At 48.0% G+C, this 26,102-nt stretch overlaps 2 protein-coding genes and 1 non-coding gene across 3 annotated transcripts; 2 read left to right on the forward strand and 1 right to left on the reverse strand.

The window, feature by feature from the left end:
- Window positions 1–1,469: 1,469 nt before the first annotated feature.
- Window positions 1,470–16,223, forward strand: LOC135814918 (ADAM 17-like protease). Its single transcript, XM_065328117.1, has 12 exons — window positions 1,470–1,602; window positions 2,022–2,091; window positions 2,465–2,594; window positions 6,595–6,704; window positions 8,593–8,650; window positions 9,077–9,168; window positions 9,883–10,001; window positions 11,058–11,136; window positions 11,649–11,737; window positions 12,594–12,656; window positions 13,665–13,798; window positions 15,345–16,223. Exons 1-12 carry the CDS (start codon window positions 1,561–1,563, stop codon window positions 15,352–15,354), a joined length of 996 nt encoding a protein of 331 aa, XP_065184189.1. The 5' UTR covers window positions 1,470–1,560; the 3' UTR covers window positions 15,355–16,223.
- Window positions 5,621–5,693, forward strand: Trnak-cuu (transfer RNA lysine (anticodon CUU)). The gene has a single exon. It is a non-coding gene; the product is annotated as a tRNA-Lys (tRNA).
- Window positions 16,224–16,515: 292 nt separating the features above from the next.
- Window positions 16,516–24,604, reverse strand: LOC135814917 (2-dehydro-3-deoxygluconokinase-like). The gene is made up of 2 exons (XM_065328116.1): window positions 24,529–24,604; window positions 16,516–18,192 (listed from the first exon to the last, which is right to left on the reverse strand). The coding sequence occupies exon 2, from the start codon at window positions 17,858–17,860 to the stop codon at window positions 16,772–16,774; it is 1,089 nt and encodes a 362-aa protein (XP_065184188.1). The 5' UTR covers window positions 17,861–18,192; window positions 24,529–24,604; the 3' UTR covers window positions 16,516–16,771.
- Between the last annotated feature and the right edge of the window lie 1,498 nt (window positions 24,605–26,102).

Raw genomic sequence — 26,102 nt, forward strand, 5'->3', positions numbered from 1 at the left:
AAACATCTGCCCACTGGTATTTTGGTTTTCATAGCCCAGCATACACTTGTGCAGCTCCACTATTGGATATGAATTACAGTCATATCTCTCTTATCTGGGCGGTTCGGGGGGCATAGCATGCACTGTCTATAACTCTGCATCACGTACGTTGTGATGATGTCACTATTTCTGCAAACATTGGCAAAAAGAGTAGTAATACTTCCACTTTAAAACTTGCAGGGTGCCCGGTAGACCGAGGTGCCCGTAACTTTGAGGTCCGGATAAGAGAGATACGAGTGTATTGGCACTGGTGAAATGTGTCATGTGTCATGCATGCTATTCTCCATCTGTGTACATGTAGATTACTGCTGAATGAAATCCGATTGCGTTTATCAAGTTGGCGTAGCCCTGTGCCAGCTCACACCCCAGTGTCCACAGGTCTAGGGTGCCGGGCTGCACAGCACTCGGCGTGCCGTTCACACGCTTTTGATCGAATTCCTTTGGCATTGAGCAGCAGTGTACAACAACCGTGTCTTGACAAGTCCGCAAATTACAACTCCCTTACAGATGCATGTTGTAATGCTGTCCATGATTTGTTTTGTGTTGTACTGCTCGTGTTGTGTCTGCTACTTCACATCGGGACCATTTACTGCGGCACGGGTCACCTGCTTGCTACATGCGCTGCATTTGCCCCACAACCCATGATCAGAACTGGGTAAGTGTTCCCCGTATTCATGATAATGCTCGGTCACCACCCTTATTCAAGATAATGCTCGGTCACCACCCGTATTCATGATAATGCTTGGTCACCACCCGTATCCATGACAATGCTCGGTCAACACCCGTATTCATGATAATGCTCGGTCACCACCCGTATTCATGATAATGCTCGGTCACCACCCGTATTCATGATAATGCTCGGTCACCACCCGTATTCATGATAATGCTCGGTCACCAACCGTATTCATGATAATGCTCGGTCAACACCCGTATTCATGATAATGCGCAGTCAACACCCGTATTCATGATAATGCTCGGTCGCCACCCGTATTCATGATAATGCTCGGTCACCATCCGTATTCATGATAATGCTCGGTCAACACCCGTATTCATGATAATGCTCGGTCACCACCCGTATTTATGATAATGCTTGGTCAGCAGTAGCAGCAGTCACCATACTATAATGTGTAGGCCAGTGCTGTTTCATGTTGCCTTCCTTTAAACTAACTGGCACACGCAGGTTGATCGGTACATCTGCAATATGCAGTGACGGTGTTTGCACTCGTACTTACATAGCCATAGTACAAAGTAGCAACCCCACGTATGCCCGTACACATGCCCCATCGACCTCCCGGTTCCGTTTCAACACAAGATGCATCTTATTATGCAAAGTTGGGACAAATTGTGCGTTGTGGACGCACAGGATCTGACCCGGCATGTGGCGAGCATGACCGTCGTGGTGTTCTGTTGTCACTGTTGCATACGTGCTCTCGTGTGTGCTGCCACGGGCCAGGTCACAACTGGGGGTCTCAGCATGACTCAACATCAACATGCATATCAGATAGCAATGGCCGCTATCTAATGAACCAGTATGCTTTGCCCGGCACAGAGACGAACAACAATGTAAGTCGGCAACTTTCCATCAGATTGCTCCATGAGAACAATGTGTTATTCAACAGCAACAATAAAAGCTGGGAAACTTGCACAGCTGGCAAAACGGGTTTATATCCCTTCTGGCATCCTGGCAACCTACATTTGTTTTCCCATGACAAAACGCATTGTAACGTTATACATGACATTTGCATGCATGCATGCATTGTGGACTAAGTGTGTGCTGCAACATTGAATGACAACAACTTCCCCCGGCGAGTATTTTGGCCTGAGCATTTACTGTGAAACGTCAGTACCTTGGAGCAATCATACTATACTTTGGGATACGACCTACTTACAGGACCCTACGTATGCTTATCCAGTCACCTAGCCTGGGGTGGATAGAGGAGTTTATGATCTTTGTGTTCCTGTTCTATGCTTGGGTTGTTTAGATTTTCTCCGCTTGCAGTCTTCAAAGTATTGGCACGGTCCTTGTTGGAAAGCAGGATACGTGCTTTGTTGGTAAGTCATCGGAGTGTTCTCCCTCATGCATGTGACAGTCTGCCATGATTTTCCGTGTGTTACAATAATACGATTGTGCCATGCCCAATGCATAGCATGTATCCTATTATCGATATAAAATCGTTAAGCTCCAAGTCTATAGACTTAGCAATCGCCTGCACTTGACTCTTACGCTATGTTTTCCCCTAGGTAATTCTGGCCTTGCTTCCTCTTATGTTCAGGCTTCCGGTTTTGGAGCCATCAGTTGCCTGATGATCGTGACTATGTGAAGCTCAGAGTTGCAACACAGCTTCCCCTCAGTCTTGTGTAAAATCAGTTATGCCGGTGTGTGTGTGTGTGTGTGTGTGTGTGTGTGTGTGTGTTTGGTTTCTAGATCGTGAGGGTTCGTTCTGTGGCAATGCGCTGCGTGAGGCTGATGAGCAGTGCGACGCCGGCTTTGGCAATCCGAATGACCCATGCTGTGCTGAGAACTGCCGATACCGGGACCCTACCTTCCAGTGCAGGTCAGTGCTTGAACACACTGTAGCTGGCTTGCAGCTTATCACTTTGCTTGTGCAAATGTGTTGAGATAATACGCGCAGGGCCGCTGACGCCAGGTCCAATGTATGGATAACTTGTGTCGAAAATGTATGCAATCCATCTTACAAACTCTTGTTTAGAAATTGTGTCCACAAAACAAGAAAGAAGTCAACTCGAAAATATTGACTGGGAATACAAAAGGAAAACATAGGGAAATGTTTCTACCAAGTGCTGGAAGAATCTCCGTATCAATGTCCCGATCAGCGATCAGGTGGCGTGAAGATGACATTTCTGACATTTCTGTCAACCAGCCACACCCTTTGCGAGCACTGTGTGGGCCGCATGTGGCTTGGTCTTCGCCACACTGGCCACAGATGTAAGCAGGTCTGCCCAATGATGTTACGGTATAGATAAGTTGACGTGCTGCCAGTGTGCAGATGCCAACTCGCCACTCCGCGAATAGAGAGTGCCTTCCGAAGTAGCCACTACACCAGTCACGGCTTACGGAAACCTTCCCGTACGCTATTGGGAAGGCTCAGGTTTGGTCAATAGAACTGGGGTTTTTTTTGCATTCGTGAGCTAACCATAGTGTATCTCGCACACAAATAGGACAGGGAAAGGAAAGGACGTTGGCAAGACCCCTTTGACCATGCCCTTCTCTCTTTCCTAATGCGCTCAATCCTCTCCGGTGTCAAAGTCAGAGAACCTTATTCCCACCCGGTCACTTCAGGAAAAGCGAAAGTTTGACACCTTTGACCAAGCATCTCTCTCTTTCCTGATGCTGTCAATACTCCTCGTGTCAGAGTCGGAGAACCTTTCTCCCTTTCCTGATGCGCTGAATCCTCTCAGGTGTCAGAGTCGGAGAACCTTATCCCCAAAGTCTATCACTTCAAGAAAATAACAAGAGCAAGACGCCTATCAGAGCATTCTGAATAACCGGTTTGCAAAGTTGTGCCATCTAAGTTGTGCCATGTATGGCAATCTCTAGAAGATGTCCCATGCAGGAGGACGCAAAACACCTCTAAATTATGTGGGGTGGTATACATGTAAATGAGAACAACAATGATTCGTCAACTAACAGCAGCTATAGCATGTAATGTATGTATGTCCATCAACCCAATAGAGAGAACAGGGAAACCGGTTTGGGAGAGAACCTTCTAGAAAGAGCTAGAACATAGCTAGAACATTTACCACCATAACATGTAAACACAACTACTAACAGCAACATGTATGCAGAGAGAACTGCTGCTGAGTCATACGTAGCAGGTAATCTAGACTAGGATTATCATAATCATTATGCAATGTGGGACTACAGAAGTAGCTACTTGTGAGCATCCAGACTACAGATTATAATAGAGCCAGTGCTGATGGTATATGACCTACATGTACTGCAGGCTATTGTCAGTAGAGAGTACAGTGCTAACATTTCCCCCCTTCACACAAACCCACATGTCCAACCGCTGAACTGGCTTGTGCCCCCGAGAGGAGTGACGGTTCCTAGTTGGTGAGATTGACTGGGTTAGCGGAGTAGGTGAACTCGGTGGTGATCCAGTCGGAGAGGGCGACGGAGAGGGATGACAGATCACTGAGATCAGGCGGTGGCGGCGCTGCCAATATCCGGTCCAAGGTTCGGCCCTGCTGGACTCCATCATGAGTTTCCACCGTGGCCTCATGGTTGTTCACTGAGATGACAACGGCGCGGTCGATTGCCCCCGAGGGTTGTTTCACGTGGGCCGAATCGCCTGCTGCTAGAGATGTTGCAGCAACGTGATTGCGCACATCATGGCAGGCCTTGGCAGCTGCCTTAACTGCTGCACCTCATCATCGGTGTCCATGTCATTGTCATCGGCATGGTGTGGTTGGAGTGACCTGAGTGGGGTAGAGTACCCACCACGAAGAAACAAGTCGCCAGGAGTCTTGCCCGTGGGGGCATTGATGGTGGCGCGAACCACTGCCGCTCGGAGAGTGCAGGAAGTTGACGTCTTCCCAGACTTCCTCATGTGCCGCTTGAGAGTCTGGTGGAAATACTCGGCCGGGTTCTGGAGGGTGTGTAGGGCACAGTTCACTCATGACTAGATTCTAGCAGGGGGAGTAGCATGCTCACTATCTCATCAGTGGTCAGACTCCAAAACCCTTCATCTGCCAATTCAGATGGGTTACTGCCACCCTCAACCACCGTACTCGGCTCACGCGACGCTTGCTTTTCCGGATGCAGAGGGGCCCGACGAGCATACGGTGGCTGATATAGCGATACCGGTCTATGCGCAGTCCTGGTCTTGTCTGTCGGACCCGAAGAAATCACAGAAGTGTTAGTCCTCACCAGTGCCGAATCAGGAGATGTAGAGGCAAAGCGCGACTGCTGTGATAAACCAGACAAACAGCGAGGAAGTATCCACGCGGTCGCCACCAACAGCTTGAAGAACAGGATGGTTCCGCTTGTTCCGCAACGGACACTGACACCTGGGAGGTTCCAGCCACAGACTGGGGTCCCGACCTCCCCGTCCTTGTTCTTACTCCAGGAACCCAACCCGGGTGGGCATTCGGTGGAGCATCAGGAACACAACCCCCAGTCTCCACAACTGGATTGTGAAGATCCGCATTGCCAAACGATTTGTGCAGCGGCCGTCCCGGCCAGGGTAACAGTTCTTGCAGCACCTTCACTTGGTCGAACAAGAGCAAGACTGCAGGTGCCCGTGCTCCGACTGCATGCGCAGCAAGTGCGTGCACCCGCAGCACGCGACTGGGACATGCCTGCACGACACCAGCAAACTGTTACTTTAAGATAGCACGGGCGTGAAGCCAAGACCCACAGACCCCCCCCCAGATTTTGAGTTTTTTGCACTCCATACATAATTTTATTCTCATTATTTTATTGGTTTGGTGAGACTCCCATGATAGGTATCCATTTACCTCTAGAGAATCCGTAAATAAACAAACAAACAAACAAACCCTCTACCCCAGACCCACGTTTACCATTTGGCACAGATATAGGTGCCACATTTCTTGTGCAGCCCGGCTAGCTCAGTCGGTAGAGCATGAGACTCTTAATCTCAGGGTCGTGGGTTCGAGCCCCACGTTGGGCGCTTGATTTTTTCCTTTTGTAAGGACCGACGGGAACCGACAGAATAATCATGACAAACGATTGACGGCGTTTAGTTGTGTGTGAGTGCCAGGAACGGTAACTTTTTTTAGTACTCCTGACAAAGTGGTATTGTGAGCATGATTTTCAGCAGCTTCAATTGAGGAGAAAGAATAGAAAAGAAGTCCCGAGAAACAAGAAATCAGGGCCGAAAGTTACCCTGCCACAGACCATGCTCCATGACTACTATGCTGCATAGTGTACGGTACACCAGCGCCCATGCATGTGTGGGTTGAATAGTACTGAAGTACAGTCAAGGGATCCTCCTACAAATCCTTTGTGCACGTTGAATTCTAAATAATAGGTGGCAGACCCTTGGTTTTGGCCTTGATATGTTTTCCAAAAATGTTCTCGACATATATTTTGGTAAATACGGTAGAAAAGGCCTTGTTGCCAGGACAAAACAGAGTCGTTCCAATCAGGGAGTAGGACAAAGTGAAGTCAACCTTGGGTATCACAACAACTCCTGACTGACTGGCCTTCCAACCATTTCAGGACTGTGACTGTCATATTTTCTACCTCACGACTCTGATCAACGACAGTTTGCGGACGCTTTCTCATGCCGGCCAAAAAGGATTGTTCCCCACAAGGTAGACTGTATTTTTTACTTCTTCCTGGTTCAACAAACCTACCTATAGACTTTGATCACGGAATGTTCGTGCCGGTCCACACATCCAGTGTATTGAAATGCACAGCTTATACAATCACCAGTGCCATAGCTGTTGGTATGAAGTAGGGGATAAAAAGGTTCATTGCAACTCTTAACACACAAACGTTTTAGTTGCTGGTATACTTTAATACTCATAATTATGGCATTCACTTTTTGTGTCTGTTTGGCTGCTCAGTGATGGCAATGACGTGTGCTGTACCAACTGTTCATTTGCCGCGACTTCGAAAGTCTGTCAGAAGGCATCTTCTGAGCGGGACTTCAGCTGCCAGGAAACATCATTCTGTCCATATCCTGCTTCAGTCTAGTTGTCATAGTGCAGGGACGATGTGGGATAACTATATGTTATGCGGAGCCGATGTGGAATAACTTTATGTTATGCGGAGACGATACGGGATAACTATGTTTTATGGCGGGACGATGTGGGATAACTATGTTTTATGGCGGGACGATGTGGGATAACTATGTTTTATGGCGGGACGATGTGGGATAACTATGTTTTATGGCGGGACGATGTGGGATAACTATGTTTTATGGCGGGACGATGTGGGATAACTATGTTTTATGGCGGGACGATGTGGGATAACTATGTTTTATGGCGGGACGATGTGGGATAACTATGTTTTATGGCGGGACAATGTGGGATAACTACCGTATTTTCCGGGGTATAAGCCGCACTTTTTTTCGCTAAAAATCGGACCAAAATCGCCCCTGCGGCTTATACACCGAATATGCTTGCGCGAATGAATGCATGCTGACGTCATGTGACATGTCATTCGACTCAGCTTCGCGCCTGTGTTGCTATCCCGGCACTTTTACTAGTTTTAGTGCGCGGGCTACACCATACGGTACGCGTATACGGGGACTCTATTTTTCATAATCTGATCTAACATGCTCCATAACTAGGGGTGAAACGGTTCGGGTAAGGAACCGGTTTTGGAACCGCCAGCTGAAAAGAATCGGGTACCCGTTCCGTAAAATTTCGAACCGAAACTCGAAAATCTCGTTCTTGTACAAATACATGTACACGCCAAGTCTACTCAAGATTTTTAAATGTCTTACCTTATGATCACCGCCCTTCCAACGGGTTCTCCTATCGAACCTCATTCCTGGTCACTACGAGCGTGCCTTCTTCGCACATGGACTCTCCGATGTCTCGTTCTTGCTCGTAAAAATGTTTTCTAACTTGAAAATAATTGTCACGGATGCATTTGGTCGGTCTGGAAAAAAGAGTGCATGGAACCGATACCCGAACCGTGGGAAACTATGCTGGCATTCGGGTACCCGAACATGAAAAACATGGAACCGTTTCACCCCTATCCATAACCATAATAAATTTGTAGAAAGGCCATTTGTCAATGAGTGTGAAAAATCTTGGTTTGTGGGTGCGGCTTATACTCCGAATACCTACTTTTAGTCAATATTTTGTCTCAAAAAGGGGGGGTGCGGCTTATACCCCGGAAAATACGGTATGTTTTATGCCGGGACGATGTGGGATAACTATGTTTTATGCCGGGACGATGTGGGATAACTATGTTTTATGCCGGGACGATGTGGGATAACTATGTTTTATGCCAGGACGATGTGGGATAACTATGTTTTATGGCGGGGCGATGTGGGATAACTATGTTTTATGGCGGGACGATGTGGGATAACTATGTTTTATGCCGGGACGATGTGGGATAACTATGTTTTATGGCGGGACGATGTGGGATAACTATGTTTTATGCCGGGACGATGTGGGATAACTATGTTTTATGCCGGGACGATGTGGGATAACTATGTTTTATGCCGGGACGATGTAGGATAACTATGACATAGTTATCCCATTGTGTTACCCAGGCACGATGTGGGATGATTATGTGTTATGCAGAGACTATCTCAGATCAACTGTGTGGTATGCAGATACTGTGGACGGTTACTGTGTGTTACACTGGGACTGCTGTCCTCAGTGGAACACCCCCCCCCCCCCCTCCCCGCATTAATTGTATTATATGGGCATTACTAAGGCATGCACGTGTACACCGTGATGTATTATGGGTGTCCCACGTTGGTACGGTGGCGTGATTGACCAGCATGGAGGCTGTTGGAGAACATGATTGGGTTGGCTGTCTGAGACGGTGATAGCAATAGGTCTGATGCATTATTTCCTTGACTATTGCCGCTGCCGTTCTTACTGGCAACAGTGCAAGTTGTAGCATTCAGTTCAAGACCAGCGGAGCCTGCGGTAACTTGTAAGTCCTGGACTCGCAAATCCCAGTCAGTGTTGGGCTGTAAGGTCAAGTGCATGTATGTGTTGAAGCGGCAAGTCAGCGCTTAGTCACACAATATACCATAGAAGCAGATAGAACGTCCCAGTGCATGTGTTTCGTATGAAGATCCACAGTTACCTTTGTGAATGAACGTCATGTTGTGCTTTGTGACCGCGTATACACACAGGTGACTTGTTGCTATTGGTTACATAACCAAGACTGTATGCTAGTGGCAATATCATTGAATATGTGAATTAAGTCATAAGGTTTTTTTTACCGAGGTAACTCTGTGAGAGCTGCACTGTGCATGAGCTGGTCACATCTTGCTACAGTATTCGGAAAGGCCAGTAATTGTTGAATGTGGGTTCTCCGTGATGCTGCATTGTGTCGCTTTGTGCCTGCTCACAGCGGCCAGTGTAGAACACCACCACAGCCGGAGAGTGCACGGTGCCAAGGGTTCTGCGAGGCAACTCGCAATCAAATCTCATGTATCTGCTCAGGTATGAGTAACTGACTTTCATCATAGTATCCATACTCAGTGCACGTAGTCACACTTCACAAGTTCATGAAGCCCTGATGTACAAGTAGTTACAGTGGTTGTATCTTGGCAGCAGTGTCTTCAGTGTCTTCAGTGTATGCAGTGTATGCAGTGTCTTCAGTGTATGCAGTGTATGCAGTGTCTTCAGTGTCTTCAGTGTCTTCAGTGTATGCAGTGTATGCAGTGTATGCAGTGTATGCAGTGTATGCAGTGTCTTCAGTGTATGCAGTGTATGCAGTGTCTTCAGTGTCTTCAGTGTATGCAGTGTCTTCAGTGTCTTCAGTGTATGCAGTGTCTTCAGTGTATGCGAGGATAGACTAATGCACCTGATGGAATACCTCCGCGATCACTGAGCCTATGAGGACTAGCCATCATCTCGGATCGATCGATCGCGTGGATGCATGACATCTGCTTATGTGGCTGTTCTTTAAGGCTGTGTGTGATTTGTGTGTGTGTGTGTGTGTGTGTGTGTGTGTGTGTGTGTGTGTGTGTGTGTGTGTGTGTGTGTGTGTGTGTGTGTGTGTGTGTGTGTGTGTGTGTGTGTGTGTGTGTGTGTGTGTGTGTGTGTGTGTGTGTGTGTGTGTGTGTGTGTGTGTGTGTGTGTGTGTGTGTGTGTGTGTGTGTGTGTGTGTGTGTGTGTGTGTGTGTGTGTGTGTGCATGTATGCGAACGAAAAGGTGTTCAAAACGAGTGCAAGATTTGCTGCAAGGCGAGTGCAGGAGCACCGTGCGCAGTGGCTAACAGCTCGCTGAATATCCAGGATGGTGCTGGATGTAGCCAAGGATTCTGTCTAAATGTGAGCCATGCACCCGGCAGCACATGTATTCCTGATTACCCATTGAATTCCTGTGCATGTGTTCAATAATCAGAACCAGTTGGCAAGTCACGGTCCAGGTGTTTGGTGGGTTGGGACTGTGGCAACCCCGACTTGATGGCGTATCTTCCGAAAGGGTGTACCCGGGTAACTTGGTCAACTTTTCAAGTTCATGTTGGACTGTATTGTCTCCGCATGTCAGTCAGGCTGGTATCTATCAAGCCTTTTTTTGTTGAGCTCAGGGGTTAAGTTGTGTATGTATGTTGTCTGTCTTGTAACCTGATTACAAGGCCGTCACACTTTTTCGGCCCTTTTTTTTTTTTTTTTTTTTTTTTTTTTTGGAGCACATTACAACAAAGCACAATGATCGCAGGTTAGCGCAAACGTGACAAATCCTTGTCCCCAAGCGTGGTTTGTTGCAGAAAAAGTCTTTCATTGCGGTTACACTGAAATGGCACCAAATGCCTGGAAATGCTTGCAATTGGCTTCAATTCATCGAAGAACATTCTCGAATACCTGGGTGATGCACGAATTTTGATAGTGCTCACTTCCGTTAATCGTTTTTCTTTGTAATTTTCCATTCATTTTCTGCTCTAATTCATATTTGCTTTGTTTTCCTAGCTTACTATTGCCGTGGCTGGCTCAACGCCCTTGTCTCAGGGGATTCTGTCCCTGCATTAGCTATGCTTGTCACATGCTATGAGATTGTGTCTAATAATAATAATAATAATAATAATTTTTGAATTTTTTTCCCGGAGGAGGGTAATGTTTGTCAGTGTTTTCTTCTTTTGTTGCAGAATCAAAAAGACTTTCATTGTAGTTACCGTACACTGAAATGGCACGAAATACCCGGAAATGCTTGCAATTGGCTTTAATTTTTGAAATTTTTCCCGGGGGAGAACCCCCTTCTATGGCCGCCCCACCTCCAAAGTCGGTGCGACGGGCCTGGATTATGCATGTCATGTGCCTGCACGGCAGAATCTGCTGTCGGTATACTGACTGTTTACTGTATGTTATCTGGTTCTGTGTATGGCACAGGGAAATTGCCGAGAGGCTGTCTTGGACTCGACGGAGAGAATCTTCAGTTTCTTTGATGGTTTTTCAGCAGACACAATTGGTAAGGAGATATAAAAAGGACAAGAAGTATGCAATCCAATACGCTCTGGATCGAGGTCATGATGTCTGAGGCTTGATTGGGCATGCACCCTGAGGGCTGTAGGCTCTAAGGGATTCCTAGCAGTACTGGCTCGCACAACTGTCGACAGCTGTATTGTTGTCCACTTGTTATGCTGCGAATGGGATTATCGGTTCTTGGTCACTTTTAAGGTCAGACCGACTCTTTGTGTGCCATAACTGAACGCATCTAATTTTTGGTTTGGATGGGTGCCGCTGTTGGACCAGGTGTCAATCATGCAGCATTTTAAACATTGGTGCTGTTCTGGCAATGGAGACATGAATGGAATCAGTCACTGTCAGCTAGAAGAGCACCGTATGTACATATTGTGTTTATGGTGCATGCTATGGAGTGCTGAGGCATAACATGCAAATGTTCCCGCAGCCTCCTTACTTGTCATTTTTGCCCGTATTTGTGTATATTGATTTGTCCTGCGGTTTGTTTTCTTGTTTCAGCCCGTTGGTTCAGGGACAACATAGTGGCTGCTGTGCTTGTTTGTACGTTCATAGCATGGATTATCGGTGGCTCGATAGTCCGATTTTCGGTGAGTGTTTAGTTCTGACTACACAACCCGTGATCGATCACCTCTTTTAGTGAAGTAGTGCAGTAACAGTTACTCTGCTAAGAATCGGTTTCCGGTCCTCACTAGGGGGGCCATGTCCTATCCCATGCCCTGTCCCATCATGCCCTGCCGAGGACCGGAAGCTGATTCTTAGCTGAATGTTCAAATGTTCATGTATTGGACAAACAGATAGTAACTGAGGAAGAGACAATAAGGGGATTTAGTCGATCACTGTCAAACACTGTACTGACTCCACTGTCACTCAAAATTCTGTAGTTAAGTAGCTTGTGTAACTTGTGTGGCATTGTTTCAGTTTGTTGGTATTTATATAATGTCATGTATATGTACCATCACTCGAACTTGACAATAGAAGCTGCTTTTCGTATGTGCAGCTACATTGAGCCATGGTGTTTTTGTCTTATGTTTGTGAATCCTTCCCGGAAGCAAATGCTGGTTTTTATGCATTCGTGTAATTACTCAGCGTTATTTGCAATAATAATAATAATAATAATATGTACCATGATCAGTCCTGTACTTCTAATGGAGCCAGTCTTCACTATAACTACAATTGTAGCCTTTCCTATGTAGTTTTTGACTTTTTGTGTGGGTATGGAGGTAGCACAGGCTTGGAGCAGGACAGGAGTGAGAGACAGTCAATGTTCCATTGTACAATACCGACATTGCACAGTAACTAGATATCTTCGCTGAATGAGTCCGAATGGCTGTAAAGCCACTTTGTGGATGACTGATAACATCTAACAGGCACTGATTTCTTCTCTCGTTTTCTTTTCTTTTTCTTATGAATCTTCACACATGCCTATGGGTCGCTGGGGAGCAGGACAAGAGAAAGATGAAGAAATTTAACCGCGAATTTGATGTGTACAAGGAGAAGTTTGATGAGGTATGTGGCATCTGAACTGTCTATTGTTTTGCTATTGCTTTGCTGTAACCCGGGACATGCTAGAAGACACCAAGCATGCATCAGCCCAGAGCCCAGTGAACTGAGGGGGTTGTGCAAAACTGGCCATTCTAATGCACTTGGTTATACTGCGTACACTTTCAACTCTTCACCCCGGACCTAGTCGCAGTGTCCACTGATCAAGCCACTTCCATACTATTTTTGAACAATGTGTTCAGAAACACAATGGATTCCGGAGGGGGGGGGGGGGTGGGATTCCTTTATATAGAAATCAGGTGGGGTGGTGGGTTGCTTTTGGCAGGAACCTTTGCTTTGGCAAGTGAAGTATCAGTCAAGCCATTGGCCTTCACCCCAAAAGTAAAGTTTGTATGTTCGTCTTACCACTTGCTATTACAGTTGTGTTGAGAAACACAACCCCTACTAGGCTGGCTATCACTCGCATGGTTATGCCACCCACACGTTCCATGCACGCATCATGTGTCGACTCTGGAAGCATGGCCATGTTTAGCTGTGTTCCTCGAGGTCAGGAGCCACTTTATGCGCCTGTCAGCCTGCGCAGGTCGGAGCGCTTGACAATGGTCAAATCTACTCATCCCCCACTTTGCATGGCATATGGTCGGCAGATGGTGATAGAAACGTCACACCACATGCTGGTACGACGTTTTGGATGAGCCCCCCCCCCTTCTCCGACTCGCAACATTCCAGATTGCTCGGTCGCTGTGTTGTGGGTGAAACACTGTCGAAGCGCTGTGTCACAACATCGATCCTTGTTTTTTTCTGTGTGTGTGTGTGTGTGTGTGTGTGTGTGTGTGTGTGTGTGTGTGTGTGTGTGTGCATCGTGTGTGCATGTGTGTTCGTGTATATACGTGTGTGTGTACGTGTATGTGTATGTATGTGCGTGTGTGCATGTGTGTTTGTGTATATACATGTGTGTGTGTGTACGTGTGTGTATGTATGTACGTGTGTGTATGTATGTACGTGTGTGTGCAGTACATTGAACATCGTAGTGTCGATCCACGCGTGATGACGCGCCGCACATCTGACCGACAACGACGTTCTGGCCAAGGCGTCAGGACGGATAGCCGGAATTTTGAGATGGCACCGCTCATGGAAGAACGACGGATGTGAGTATTAGTACAGTAATTAACTGCTACTTGGAAGTAGTAGAATGTATGATGAGAGTATGATGAGAGTGGCATTGCTAGGACATGTACTGTTAGCCTGGTACTCAACAAAATGTGCTTACGAAAACCTAGGATATGCATGGGCATAAGCATGATCGATGCCACCATGAAGACAATACTTCCATCAAGGGCTCCCGTAAGAAGACCATAGGTCTGTGGGAAACACCCTAGTAAAATAAAAGTTAATAATACTGAAGTAATAATAAATTAATAATGTACCGTGAAACATGTCCCTCGTAAGATGACCGCCCAATGGACCTTCATAACGTGGTCTCTGTTACCAGATGGTCTCCTTATCCAGGGTCGTTTGACTGGAAATAACATTCCTTGGTCCTGGTTTCAGTGGCCTTCTGGGACAGGTGGTCGCCTTATCCGGGGTCATTTGACTGGAAATAACATTCCTTGGTTCTGGTTTCAGTGGTCTTCTGGCACAGGTGGTCTCCTTATCCAGGGTCATTTGACTGAAAATAACACTCCTTGGTCCTGGTTTCAGTGGTCTTCTAGGACTGGTGGTCACCTTATCCGAGTGGTCACTGCCTTGACAGGTGGTTTACTCTATCTGCCAGTGTAACACTGCATGCCTAGCGTAATTAACATTGAAACTGGAGAGTCTAGCCTATACTCACTGACAGTGTATACAGTCGTCCCTCTCTAATCCAGCACTTTATAATCCAGCACCCTCGATAAACCAGCACGATTTTCAGTAGCCAAAATGTCCTCTTCGTACACATTGCAGCAGTCAATCAGATTTGTTAATCCAGCACCCTCCCTAATCCAGCAGATTTTCGTGGCACAAATGGTGCCGGATTATAGAGGGACCACTGTAGTTCGAACGAACCACTCACTTGCCATCCTCTTTTATAGCTATTACCACGGATAAGTAATGCCTGACTTCGCTTATTTCCTTTTTTGCTTCGTGATAAGTAATTAGTTGCATCGATAGAGTTTGGGGACTTGGAATTAGCTACAAGTACAGTACAGGCCCGCCGGAACCGGTCCGGTTGGTCAGGTTATTACCGGACCAACTCATTGGCCATCAACACGTGTTTACCACTGTGGAGGGCATGTGTATCCACCATATCAATACACAAAGTATGAAAGGCCACAATACCACCAGACCAATCGAAACTTGCCAGCTTCCAGCGGTCTTGAAGTATGAGTGTACTTACTACTCGGAGTGATGATATCATGGATGCAGCTAACGTGCTTGATTTGCCCCCTTCCGGGCACTGATTGTGAGACTTACCACATCACCCTCACCGCAAGGAGCTGCATCTGCCACCCGATGGCATCTCAGGCATGGTGGTGGCCTGACACAAGGAAACCTTCCTTTTAATAAATCCGGTAAATGCTGGTTGTGTTTCTCCACACACAATTGCATAGTAGGTGGTCACGCAAACATGTGAACTGCACGTTTCACATGTTACTTTTTTGAATGAGTGTACCAACAGAATTTGGCCATTCTTTGTGTTTCGATCCTCCGCAGGATTCAGTGAAAGTACTCATCCACGGACCCGTCCACAAACTGACATCATGGCTTTCCCAATCTCCGTTGTCGTCCGCAAGTTCCTGCAGTCAATGCTAGTGGCGGCGGCTCTAGCTTGGTTGTTTGTAAAGTAGAACAAACGCTGCACATTTTGCATATAGCCTGGGGTCCAGATGACTTGCTTGCGTGCTGATGATTCCTGCCCGTGTGCGTGCTTTCGAAACCTGCTCAGACAATCTGATAGCCGTCTGCCTGCATATTCCCATGGCAATTTGATCTCAGTGCTGCGTGTGCTTGAAATTGTACTTGTAATACCCATAGGCTACCCACCTCGATCTCCCAGGATACGGTGTTTTAGAGTGATTTATTGATAAAGCCAATGATGGCGTCTAGGAACCCCCGTTTTCTCAGGAAACATTTGATACAGCAAATTGGACATATTGACATGAACATCATTTCAGTTAGTCGGACTGCCAAGGTGCCGTCCACTAGGTATAACTTTGCTGAAAGCATGAACAAAACAAAACAAAACAAAATTAGACCGTTAGTAAACTATGAGCTGGAACTGCCTGCAATGCTTTCAGTGCTGTGTTTTACACCAGTCTTTGTGGTGCTATGCCATGTTATCATACCTTGTCTCCAGGCAGCATTCAGTCCTATCATCACGCAAGTCTTCTCACTGCTTCTAGTTCTGGCCTGTTGCAGTCACGCTGCTTCCTAGCACTTTGCAGAGCAACACTTTAATTTTAAAAGGTGTTTCATATCATGATTTTCAGCTGGATACAATTTTGACAATCTCTGTTTCACATTAGGTTTGAAGTGCTAGTCTGTAGATGAACCGGTCTACAAGTCCATTTGAAAAACAGTTCATGCCCTTGATTTGTGTTTGATAGACTCTACTGGGAACTGGCACTGGGCCCGGTACATGAGTGGCCTGTCAGGACAAGTCATGTTCACAACTGTACACTGCTTCACTGGATGGTGTTCTCTCCGTTATGTGTGATGTCATAGCGTAGACCCATAAGTGGCTTTAATAGTGTTGGCTCAGAGTCTGAGCATTGACAAAAAACACAATGCAGTTGGGTATACTATGCAAAATACTTTCTTTTAACATCTGGCTCGCTTCCTTTTATGCATTCAGACCTCACTTGTATCAGCTTCCGTAGCCAACCCAATGTCATAGATAAGTTTCATTCAGTTTTGCTATTGCCAGAGTATTGGGGGTTGGCAATCCCAGGTAGAAATAGCATGTTGTATATTAAATTTGTATCACTGCAACAACATCATATCCTGCATGAGTGCATGCTTACAGAAACACTGAACCCTTAGTTTGTGTACTGCTGAACCGATTGCACTGGAATGATGTTCTCTTGTCATGTATACCACCACCAGTGACGTGACAAGGATTGACTGTAACCATAACAGCATTATTGCTTCAGGAAATCAGCCGGCATCGATTCATACTTTGTCTCCATCTTCGAGAGCTCTTGCCTGGTGACCGTCGAGTGGTCGCCAATGCTCTCCTGGCAGAGCGCCGCCAGCATGTCACTACGTCGCAGAGCAGCCACCAGTCCCGACGACGTGGACAGTGCAGCGTCCAAGCCGTGCTCTAGGCAGTAGTCAATGAAGCCGGCCATCCAGGCACTGCCGCCGCCCAGCTGATCTGCCGGCCTGTGGTGGATGTAGACTGGCTCTGTGCTGAACACACCACCATCCAGCGTACACAACACACTCCAGCGTTTCTGCGTGCCACCGGACTCGGCATCGCGCGATTTGAAGCAGCAGACGAGACGCTTCACGCCGAGGTGCTTTGCAACGTCTTGCATTCGCCGTATCTGCGACGCGTGTGTGCCGTCGTCGTCTTCATTCGCACTGGTCAGACCGTTGAGTTCGGCCAGTTGTCGTAGCGAGTCCAGAGCCACGACGAAGACCTGTAGGTCCTTCAGGTGTGGCTGCACACACTGCATGAGCTCAGAAAGCGGTCCAAGCTGTGCACGGTGATTCAGATCCATGCTGCATGGTATGCCTTTGTCGCGAGCCGTTCTCAACGCCGCGTGCCAGCTTGTCCGCGGCGCTTCGGCAATCATGGGTGTAATGCCCGTCATGTGCAGCCAATGCTGCTGACTTGGCCCGGCCAACAGGTCACTCCAAGCAAAGCGGCCGGGGTCGTGCAGGGAGAATGCCGAGCGCCGGCGCTGATAGTGCACCGTGCGCTGCTCGGGCAGGACGGTGAACGTGCCGACGTCCGCACCGTCCGTCGCCAACACTGCACTGGTGTCCACGCCGCAGTCCAGCGCACTGTCCATGATCACCTGGCCCATCGGGCCCTCGGGTAACACCGAGCACCACCTGGCCTGCCTGCCTAGCTGACACAGCGCCACACATACGTTCAGCTCGTCTCCTCCGACCGACCTCAGGAAGAGGGTGGGCTTGTGTCGATCGCTGGCACTGCGACTGTCGTCGGCCGGCGCATACCGTATCATGGCCTCCCCGAAGCTGATCAATTCGCGAGACATGGCTACACGTAGTTTTGATCAGTTCGCAGTTTAGTTCGGATAGAAGGAGGGAGAAGCCCGCAGTGGTCTCGGATCGGGAGCCGCCTCTGGATCACCACCGCAGTGTGGTTCTGGGGTCGCTCACCAGACCAGTGACCTGCTGCACCGAGCTCAGTAGACTTCTCGATCTTACCGATTCCCAAACTAACTTGTAGTCTACTGAGTTCTTCTGCAATTCCGGTTCTTCGTCTCGAGCAGAAGGATATTTTGGATAGCGATATTGCAGAACGAATGAATAGCGAAATAGTCGCCCCTAGGCTATAGTATAGGCCTACAAGTACAACTAACGTTACCTTTCACGTCAAGCAATCTGTTCACGCCACATGGCTGGATTGGATAGCGCGTACATGCAGACATGATTGAAGACTTGCAAAATCAATTTTTTTACAAGTCCAGGCGCTAGGCGCTAGGCCTAGGCAGTACTAATGCCAAAGGCTAATGCCCAGGCGCTAGGCAGCTGACTTTATTTTCGGAGAAACACTACTCATTGTAGTAAAAAGTAACAATGAATAGCGACATCATCTAGGAAGGATCGCTACCCTAACGCAAAGGAAAGGCCTTGCGCGGCTGCTCTACGAAGTGTTGAAGAAAGACTCATCAAAGTTAGTTGGTGGACGAACAACTCGCTGGCGCCGGAAAACTTGGCCCCCACAGATGGTGTTTGGTGAATCATCAAGCATAATGTCTTGTAGCAGTGTTCACCGAGGAAGGAGAACGCTCTAGCCGCTGCTGTTGTCCGTTTCATCCACGTTGGGCGTTAGCTGCACCGCGCCTATTGTGTTTTAGTATTCCATGGACACAATTAGCATTCAGAGCGATTGTGGAGCCACAATTTACTTCACACAGCGTTGTATTGTCCACGAGCGCAAACTTCATTATCAGCAGTAACTGTTACTCTTCATCCTACATGTAGATTTGGAGTATACACGGCCTTGTCATGACAGCGACAGCTCTACAGAGTGTTCAAGTGAGAAACATTAATTTCAATTGTTGGTGGACGAATAAATGGCTGGTTCCGAAAAACGCGGCCTGCACCGATGGTGTTTGGTGGATCATCAAACAGGGTGACCAGCAGTGTTCACCGAGGAAGGAGAATGCACTCGCCACCACTCCGATTCATCCAAGTGGGCGTTAACTGCGCCGCGCCTATTGTGTTTTAGTATTCCATGGACGCACACTAGCGTTCTCAGCGATTGTGGAGCCACAACATATCTTCATGCGGCGTTGCACTGTCCAAGAGCAGAAACGTCAGCAGTGACCCATCATCATACATGTAGATTTGGAGTATACACACCATGCGCCAATGGGCCTTGGCACAACAGCGGCAGCTCTACGGAGTGTTCAAGTGAGAAACATTTGTTTCGACTTTTGGTGGACGAACAAATCGTCGGTGCCGAAAAACGTGGCCTGCGCCGATGGTGCTTGAAACATCAAGCATGGTATGTGGTGACTGCGCGAAATACACAACAGTAGCACAGCGGAAAGAATAACTGATTGAACAGAAGCGTTGCTTTGTGTGTTTGCGCACAGGGCACCGGTCAACTCAGTGCAAGGCCACCCGCAAGTGTAATGTGTGTTCTCGCATGGGTCACCAATCAGAGTCACCATCATGTCACGATCTGCCCTGAATCGTCACTTAATTTTTGCCGACTACCCGCCAAAAAAATCTCTTCGTTTCACGTGTCAGGCACGTCCGCGAGCGCGTACGACTCGCGCTCGCCCGCGTTACCTTTCACGTCAAGCCTATGTAACTTACTGCATAGGGTGCAAGGTGACCGCTGTCGGTTTACATGTACTCCAGTTATTACACCGTGCATGCACTGAGTCTGTGCTGCAATGTGCATCCATAGGTGTTCGTTTGCGGTAGCGCAAGGTGACACGTAAGGTTGATGTATTGTTTTGTCCGCTGCTATTCGAAGCTCTCGGAGTCGGAAGCGTTACCTCTGTTTCCCCTGTTCCTCCCTGCGCGGAGTCTGTAGTTCTGGCTTGCAGTCGCTGTTACATGCATGTTGGCAGTTGCATGTGTTTTGGTTTTCAGTTGTCTTTATTTGTTTTGTGTGGACGACAGTTCAATATTCTAGCAGTTGTTGCACTTCCTACATTCCGTAGTCATTATGCGGTTGGTGTTCGAGAGAGAAAACTGTGTTCTTCTCCAGAGTGGAGTAAACCATTCGCTTGTGTCTGAGGAAAACCCTGTGTGTTGACGAAGAGGTTGACTTGGCTGTAGAGTGAAAGTACCACATGGTCACATGGTCCACAAAATCTTAGAACTATTATATATAAACTTAGGGTCTTCTGGCGTATGGTATTTATTTATTTATTTATTTATTTATTACATCATCTCATAGCACAGTGAGAACACCGGCCAATACAAAGAGAGAGGGTGTTAGCCAACCACGGCAAGGCAGGGAGAAGGGGAGGAGAAGAAAAAGGAACCGGCATGGATAAGCAGTGATTGCAACCAAATCAGAAACACAAAATCAAAATCAAGGCGCGACAAGGCTCTTAAAAAGGCGGAGGGAAGAAAGGTCCTTAGCTTCTTGGGGAAGTGCCAGCCACGCAGAGTACGCAATAAAAAAGGGAGAGTGAAGTAGAAAGGAGGACTTAGGTTTCGGAAGGGAAAGGGAGTTTCTCGTGCTACGGGAAGAGAACCAGTTGAAACAGTGGAGGTGAGGTGGACACAGATTGAGTTTGAGAGAATGGATAAGGGTGACAAGATGTGAATTACGTCTCTTAGACAAAGGGGAAGTGTCAGCAAGGGCATAAAGGGTGGAAGATGGAAGCATGCGGGGTTTTCGGAGGAGGATTTTGAGGACTTTTTTGTGTTGAATCTCGAGCTTGGCAGCACGGGTTGTGGAAATTCCAGCCCAAGCAGTATCTGCATAATCAAAAATGGGGCGTAAGTAAGCTGAGTAAAAGAGGAGTTTACAAGAGATTGGGAGATGGTAACAGTGAGAAGAGAGAATTCCTAAAGATGAACTTGATCGTTTACATATGTAATCGATGTGGGGTTCCCATGAAAGATTAGAGTCAATGAAAATGCCAAGATGCTTATGGCTGGAGACTATGTCTATAGGCTGGGGGAAAGTGGGATGGAGGAGGGGCGGAACATCGGGCTGAGAAGGAAAGAGCATGATTTTAGTTTTAGACAGATTGGGCGATAACCGCCAAGACGACATCCAGGAAATAACTCTTTGAATCCCGTTAGCTAGGTTACTCATCAGGCCAGTGATGTTAGGAGATGCCCGTAGGAGCGTTGTGTCATCTGCGAACAGTGATGTGCCCGGGGCAGCTGCGGGCAGATCATTGACGTATAAAATAAAAAGAAGGGGGCCGAGGATGGAACCCTGGGGAACTCCGGATAGTACTGTTGTGTCGTCCGAGGACGTCCCATGTACCGTGACGTACTGCGTTCGCCCAGTGAGGTAAGATGTCAGCCATAGCAGGGGATTGCCGTCTACAGTAAATGATCCACGAAGCTTGGCCAAAAGCCCCCGGTGCCAGACGGTATCGAAGGCCTTGGCAAGATCGAAAAAACAAATCCCGACTAGATCTCCAGCATCCCGATGTCGACACACTAATTGCACCAGGCGCGTCAGCTGGAGGGTGGTATAATTATATGAGCAGCATGAGAGTGAAGTAAAAGACTATTAGCTCAAACATTCAGTCTTTCAAGAGTAGGTGTTTCATCACGGAATAGGTTCTGCAGTTCACTTACACACTGCAACAATGGACCAGCAGTGTCCAGCATACAATAGAGTCATGTGAATATGTACCGTATGCATACTCACAGCTGCAAGGCCAGCGCCCCGTGGCTGCTTGACTTCTCAATCGATATAAATATTCACAACAGTATTAAAGACTCTGTGATCAATCAGAGCTGTGCTTCGAAGTAGTCACAAATGCCCCATGATCAGTCACAAAACTAAACTTGGCAACCAGTCACAGCTTCCACGGTGCCCCAAGACCAGTCACCAGAGATGACCGTAGTAAATCTGCAGGGAGTTTCATAATCTGTTCATTGCAGAGTCCACTATACAGGTCGTCCCCCGTTAATACGAGTCCGGTTAGTACATAAACCCCGTTAGTACATAAGAAATCTCAAGTCCCGGACGAAACGTGGTCACTTCCATACAAATTTTGTCGGTTAGTACATAATCCGTTAGTACATAAACCCCGTTAGTACAGTCATAACATTTCTCCGTACCCGCATGTCACCTACCTCAATAGTACATAATTTACTGGTCTTTTGGCCTTCCAGTGGAGGAACATCATGTTCTAGTTTCTACTTGTGGACGCAATTAGCATAGAAATCAGAGCGCACATCACAAACCGACAAAGCTCTGTTTTTTTTCGAGTGACTGTACAGGTGCGCGCGGCGGGGCATGTACAATGTCAACTGTAGAATCTTCGCTAAATGTGACCATTATAACATAATTTTTATGTTATATCGAGGGAATCAAGAATATCTCGCTGCCTAGTCATGGAAGCAAGAAACACTCAGAAAAGTTGAAAAAAGTGAAAAATTCTGCTATACAAGCAAGTTATGTACACTTTCGTTTAGTACATAAACCCCGTTAATACATAACATTTGTCAAATCCCAGAGATTATGTATTAACGAGGGACGACCTGTACTATGATTCAAGAGGGGGGTAGCGTTCCTGCGGATGCGGAAAACTTGGCTGGAACCCGAGTGTCACGTGAACCCTGATTTTTAAGACTTTTATTATTTGTTTTACGATGAGCCTATTATACGCGATACAGGCTCAGAACACACTTTTCGTCTATTTGGCATATCAGGGAGGGCGGAGCAGCCCATATCCCCAATTATGACACGCGAGTTATAGTGAAATACGATTGGCGTATTGTGCTGGACTGACTGCGGTAATGTAAAGCTAAAATCAAGCAGTCAGTTTGCCCTTAGCATGGCCTTGTCATGAGGGTGCCACATCCGTGGAAAGGCAACATGCCGGCTAATCTCCCTGAGAAGTTGAGTGGTTATCAGCAGGCGATGACGCTGTGTCGATGATGACCTGTTGATGCCCGACAGGAACCTTGCGAGGAGAGTCATTGGGCCCGACGGGTAGGTAAAGCCAACTTCCACAGTTTGCGGATGGCCGACATGTAGACATGGACAGATCGGGGCTGAAAAGTTCTGAACAACTCGGCAGCAAAATAACACATAAAGTAAAAAGTCATCACCTGGCAATGGATTCCAGTCATGCCCTTGACAGAACTGGAAGTAACGGGTATCGGCGGAAAAATATTTCCGGCTGGTGCCAGTGCTGCTAGCTGCAGCACGGAGTCCGGCAACTGAGAGTTGGCAAGACTGGCTGATCTGGCTCAGCTGCTGCTTCCGGAGCCCTCGATGGTTCAAACACCATCGGCGCAGGCCACGTTTTTCGGCACCACCGATTTGTTCGTCCACCAAAAGTCAAAACAAATGTTTCTCACTTGAACACTCCGTAGAGCTGCCGCTGTTGTGCCAAGGCCCATTGGCGCATGGTGTGTATACTCCAAATCTACATGTATGATGATGGGTCACTGCTGACGTTTCTGCTCTTGGACAGTGCAACGCCGCATGAAGATATGTTGTGGCTCCACAATCGCTGAGAACGCTAGTGTGCGTCCATGAAATACTAAAACACAATAGGCGCGGCGCAGCTAACGCCCACTTGGATGAATCGGAGTGGTGGCGAGTGCATTCTCCTTCCTCGGTGAACACTGCTGGTCACCCTGTTTGATGATCCACCAAACACCATCGGTGCAGGCCGCGTTTTTCGGAACCAGCCATTTATTCGTCCACCAACAATTGAAATTAATGTTTCTCACTTGAACACTCTGTAGAGCTGTCGCTGTCATGACAAGGCCGTGTATACTCCAAATCTACATGTAGGATGAAGAGTAACAGTTACTGCTGATAATGAAGTTTGCGCTCGTGGACAATACAACGCTGTGTGAAGTAAATTGTGGCTCCACAATCGCTCTGAATGCTAATGTGTGTCCATGGAATACTAAAACACAATAGGCGCGGTGCAGCTAACGCCAACGTGGATGAAACGGACAACAGCAGCGGCTAGAGCGTTCTCCTTCCTCGGTGAACACTGCTACAAGACATTATGCTTGATGATTCACCAAACACCATCGTTGGGGGCCAAGTTTTCCGGCGCCAGCGAGTTGTTCGTCCACCAACTAACTTTGATGAGTCTTTCTTCAACACTTCGTAGAGCAGCCGCACAAGGCCTTTCCTTTGCGTTAGGGTAGCGATCCTTCCTAGATGATGTCGCTATTCATTGTTACTTTTTACTACAATGAGTAGTGTTTCTCCGAAAATAAAGTCAGCTGCCTGGGCATTAGCCTTTGGCATTAGTACTGCCTAGGCCTAGCGCCTAGCGCCTGGACTTGTAACAAAATTGATTTTGCAAGTCTTCAATCATGTCTGCATGTACGCGCTATCCAATCCAGCCATGTGGCGTGAACAGATTGCTTGACGTGAAAGGTAGCGCGGCCGCCGGGCGAGCGCGAGTCGAACGCGCTCGCGGACGTGTCTGGCACGTGAAACGAAAAGATTTTTTTGGCGGGTAGTCGGCAAAAATTAAGTGACGGTCCCTTTAGTCCTTCGCGTTACTTTACAAGTCGCCGTAACCCAGGTAACACTGACGAGTGACGGGAGAGGACGTAAGAACCAGTCGGGAAAGCTGGGGGATCCGGGACGGCGGGAGGGCCTAGGGGGCGAGCTGGACACGACATACCGGTAATCAAGGTTATCACTCCCCCCTCACGTGACCGCGGACTCCTGCATATACACTCACACAATAACCACACAACTGTTTGGGGATAGCGCGCTTCTTGTATTATGCCAAACTTGACACGCTGAGTCCAGCTTGACTCAGCTGAGTCCCTAACTGCAATTTACTGCTCTAACATGAAGCCGTGCCTGGAAGAAGAGAAAAAGCGAAAAAAAAAAAAAATTCTGGCCTTCTGCAAGCAATAGCAAGTAATGAGTGACGGCTGTGTAAAGTCGCACAACCATGCAGTCGACCGGATGATGGTGAGTGTCCGGCACACATCTTGCTCTGCTGCTCCACCTGCGCATACCTGATACGGTGGTGCGCTTACGGGCGGGCTGCCTGGGCCCCAGATGCCTCCTTGATGCGCCACGGAGTGCCGTCGAAGCACCTGTATCACTTCGGTGATCCAAATGCGAATGCAGCCTTGCCGGTCGCCCGCCGGCCTGCCGCCTACGCGACCAGCCTGAGACTGGCCCTGCCGCATTTGGCGCTTCTAAACGCTGCGATCCGGTAGACAGCTCACTGGGCTGCCAAAAACGTGACTGGCTTGAGGACAGTTCCATACTGGGCAGGGCGCCCAGCTCAGGTCGCACGCCGTGGCGGCGTGAGCTGGGCGCGGTGAGGGTTGGTGATAACTACAGTTTCCTCCTTCCTCCTCCGGAAACTTCCATTTATCACTCCCCCCTCACGTGACCGCGGACTCCTGCATATACACTCACACAATAACCACACAACTGTTTGGGGATAGCGCGCTTCTTGTATTATGCCAAACTTGACACGCTGAGTCCAGCTTGACTCAGCTGAGTCCCTAACTGCAATTTACTGCTCTAACATGAAGCCGTGCCTCCCAAAAATAATGGGGGTGGCCTCGCCGCACGCTATCCCCTATTCTTGGTCCCGTCGATCTCTGTGCTGTTCGCTGTAGACCTGTGATGGCATGCCTGATTCGGTATACAGTGAAACCAGTAGCTAAAGACCACCGTGACCAGCGACCAGTCTGGTACTACCGACCACTTCGCCGGGCACGGACGGTCTCACATTCATAATGGTTGTGCGGTGCAAGCCTGCAGCCAAGGACCACCTGCCACTAAGGACCGCTTTCTCTGGCTTAAAGGGGTGGTCGTTAGCCACAGGCTCAACCGCACATGTATCTCTTGCGGGTCAACCCTGACCACCTTCCGGCGGCCTGGAGCTGCCGTCCGGGCACCTTCCTGGCCGCCAGATCCTGTGTCAGCTTGAGGGCGTCTACCAAGGGCATTGCCATGAAGGACTGCTAGGCTTTCCCCTGGTTGGTAGCTCCTGCTGGTGCTGGGCACTACTGAATTCGCTGACGACTTGTCAACTTCCGCGGGTAGTGTTCGCACGGGGGGATACCTGGGCGCCCCAAGCCGGGCAGACAACAGCCGAAGGG

This window comes from Sycon ciliatum, chromosome 4 (assembly GCF_964019385.1).
Source record: "Sycon ciliatum chromosome 4, ocSycCili1.1, whole genome shotgun sequence".
In the NCBI taxonomy this organism is placed as follows: Eukaryota; Metazoa; Porifera; class Calcarea; order Leucosolenida; family Sycettidae; genus Sycon; species Sycon ciliatum.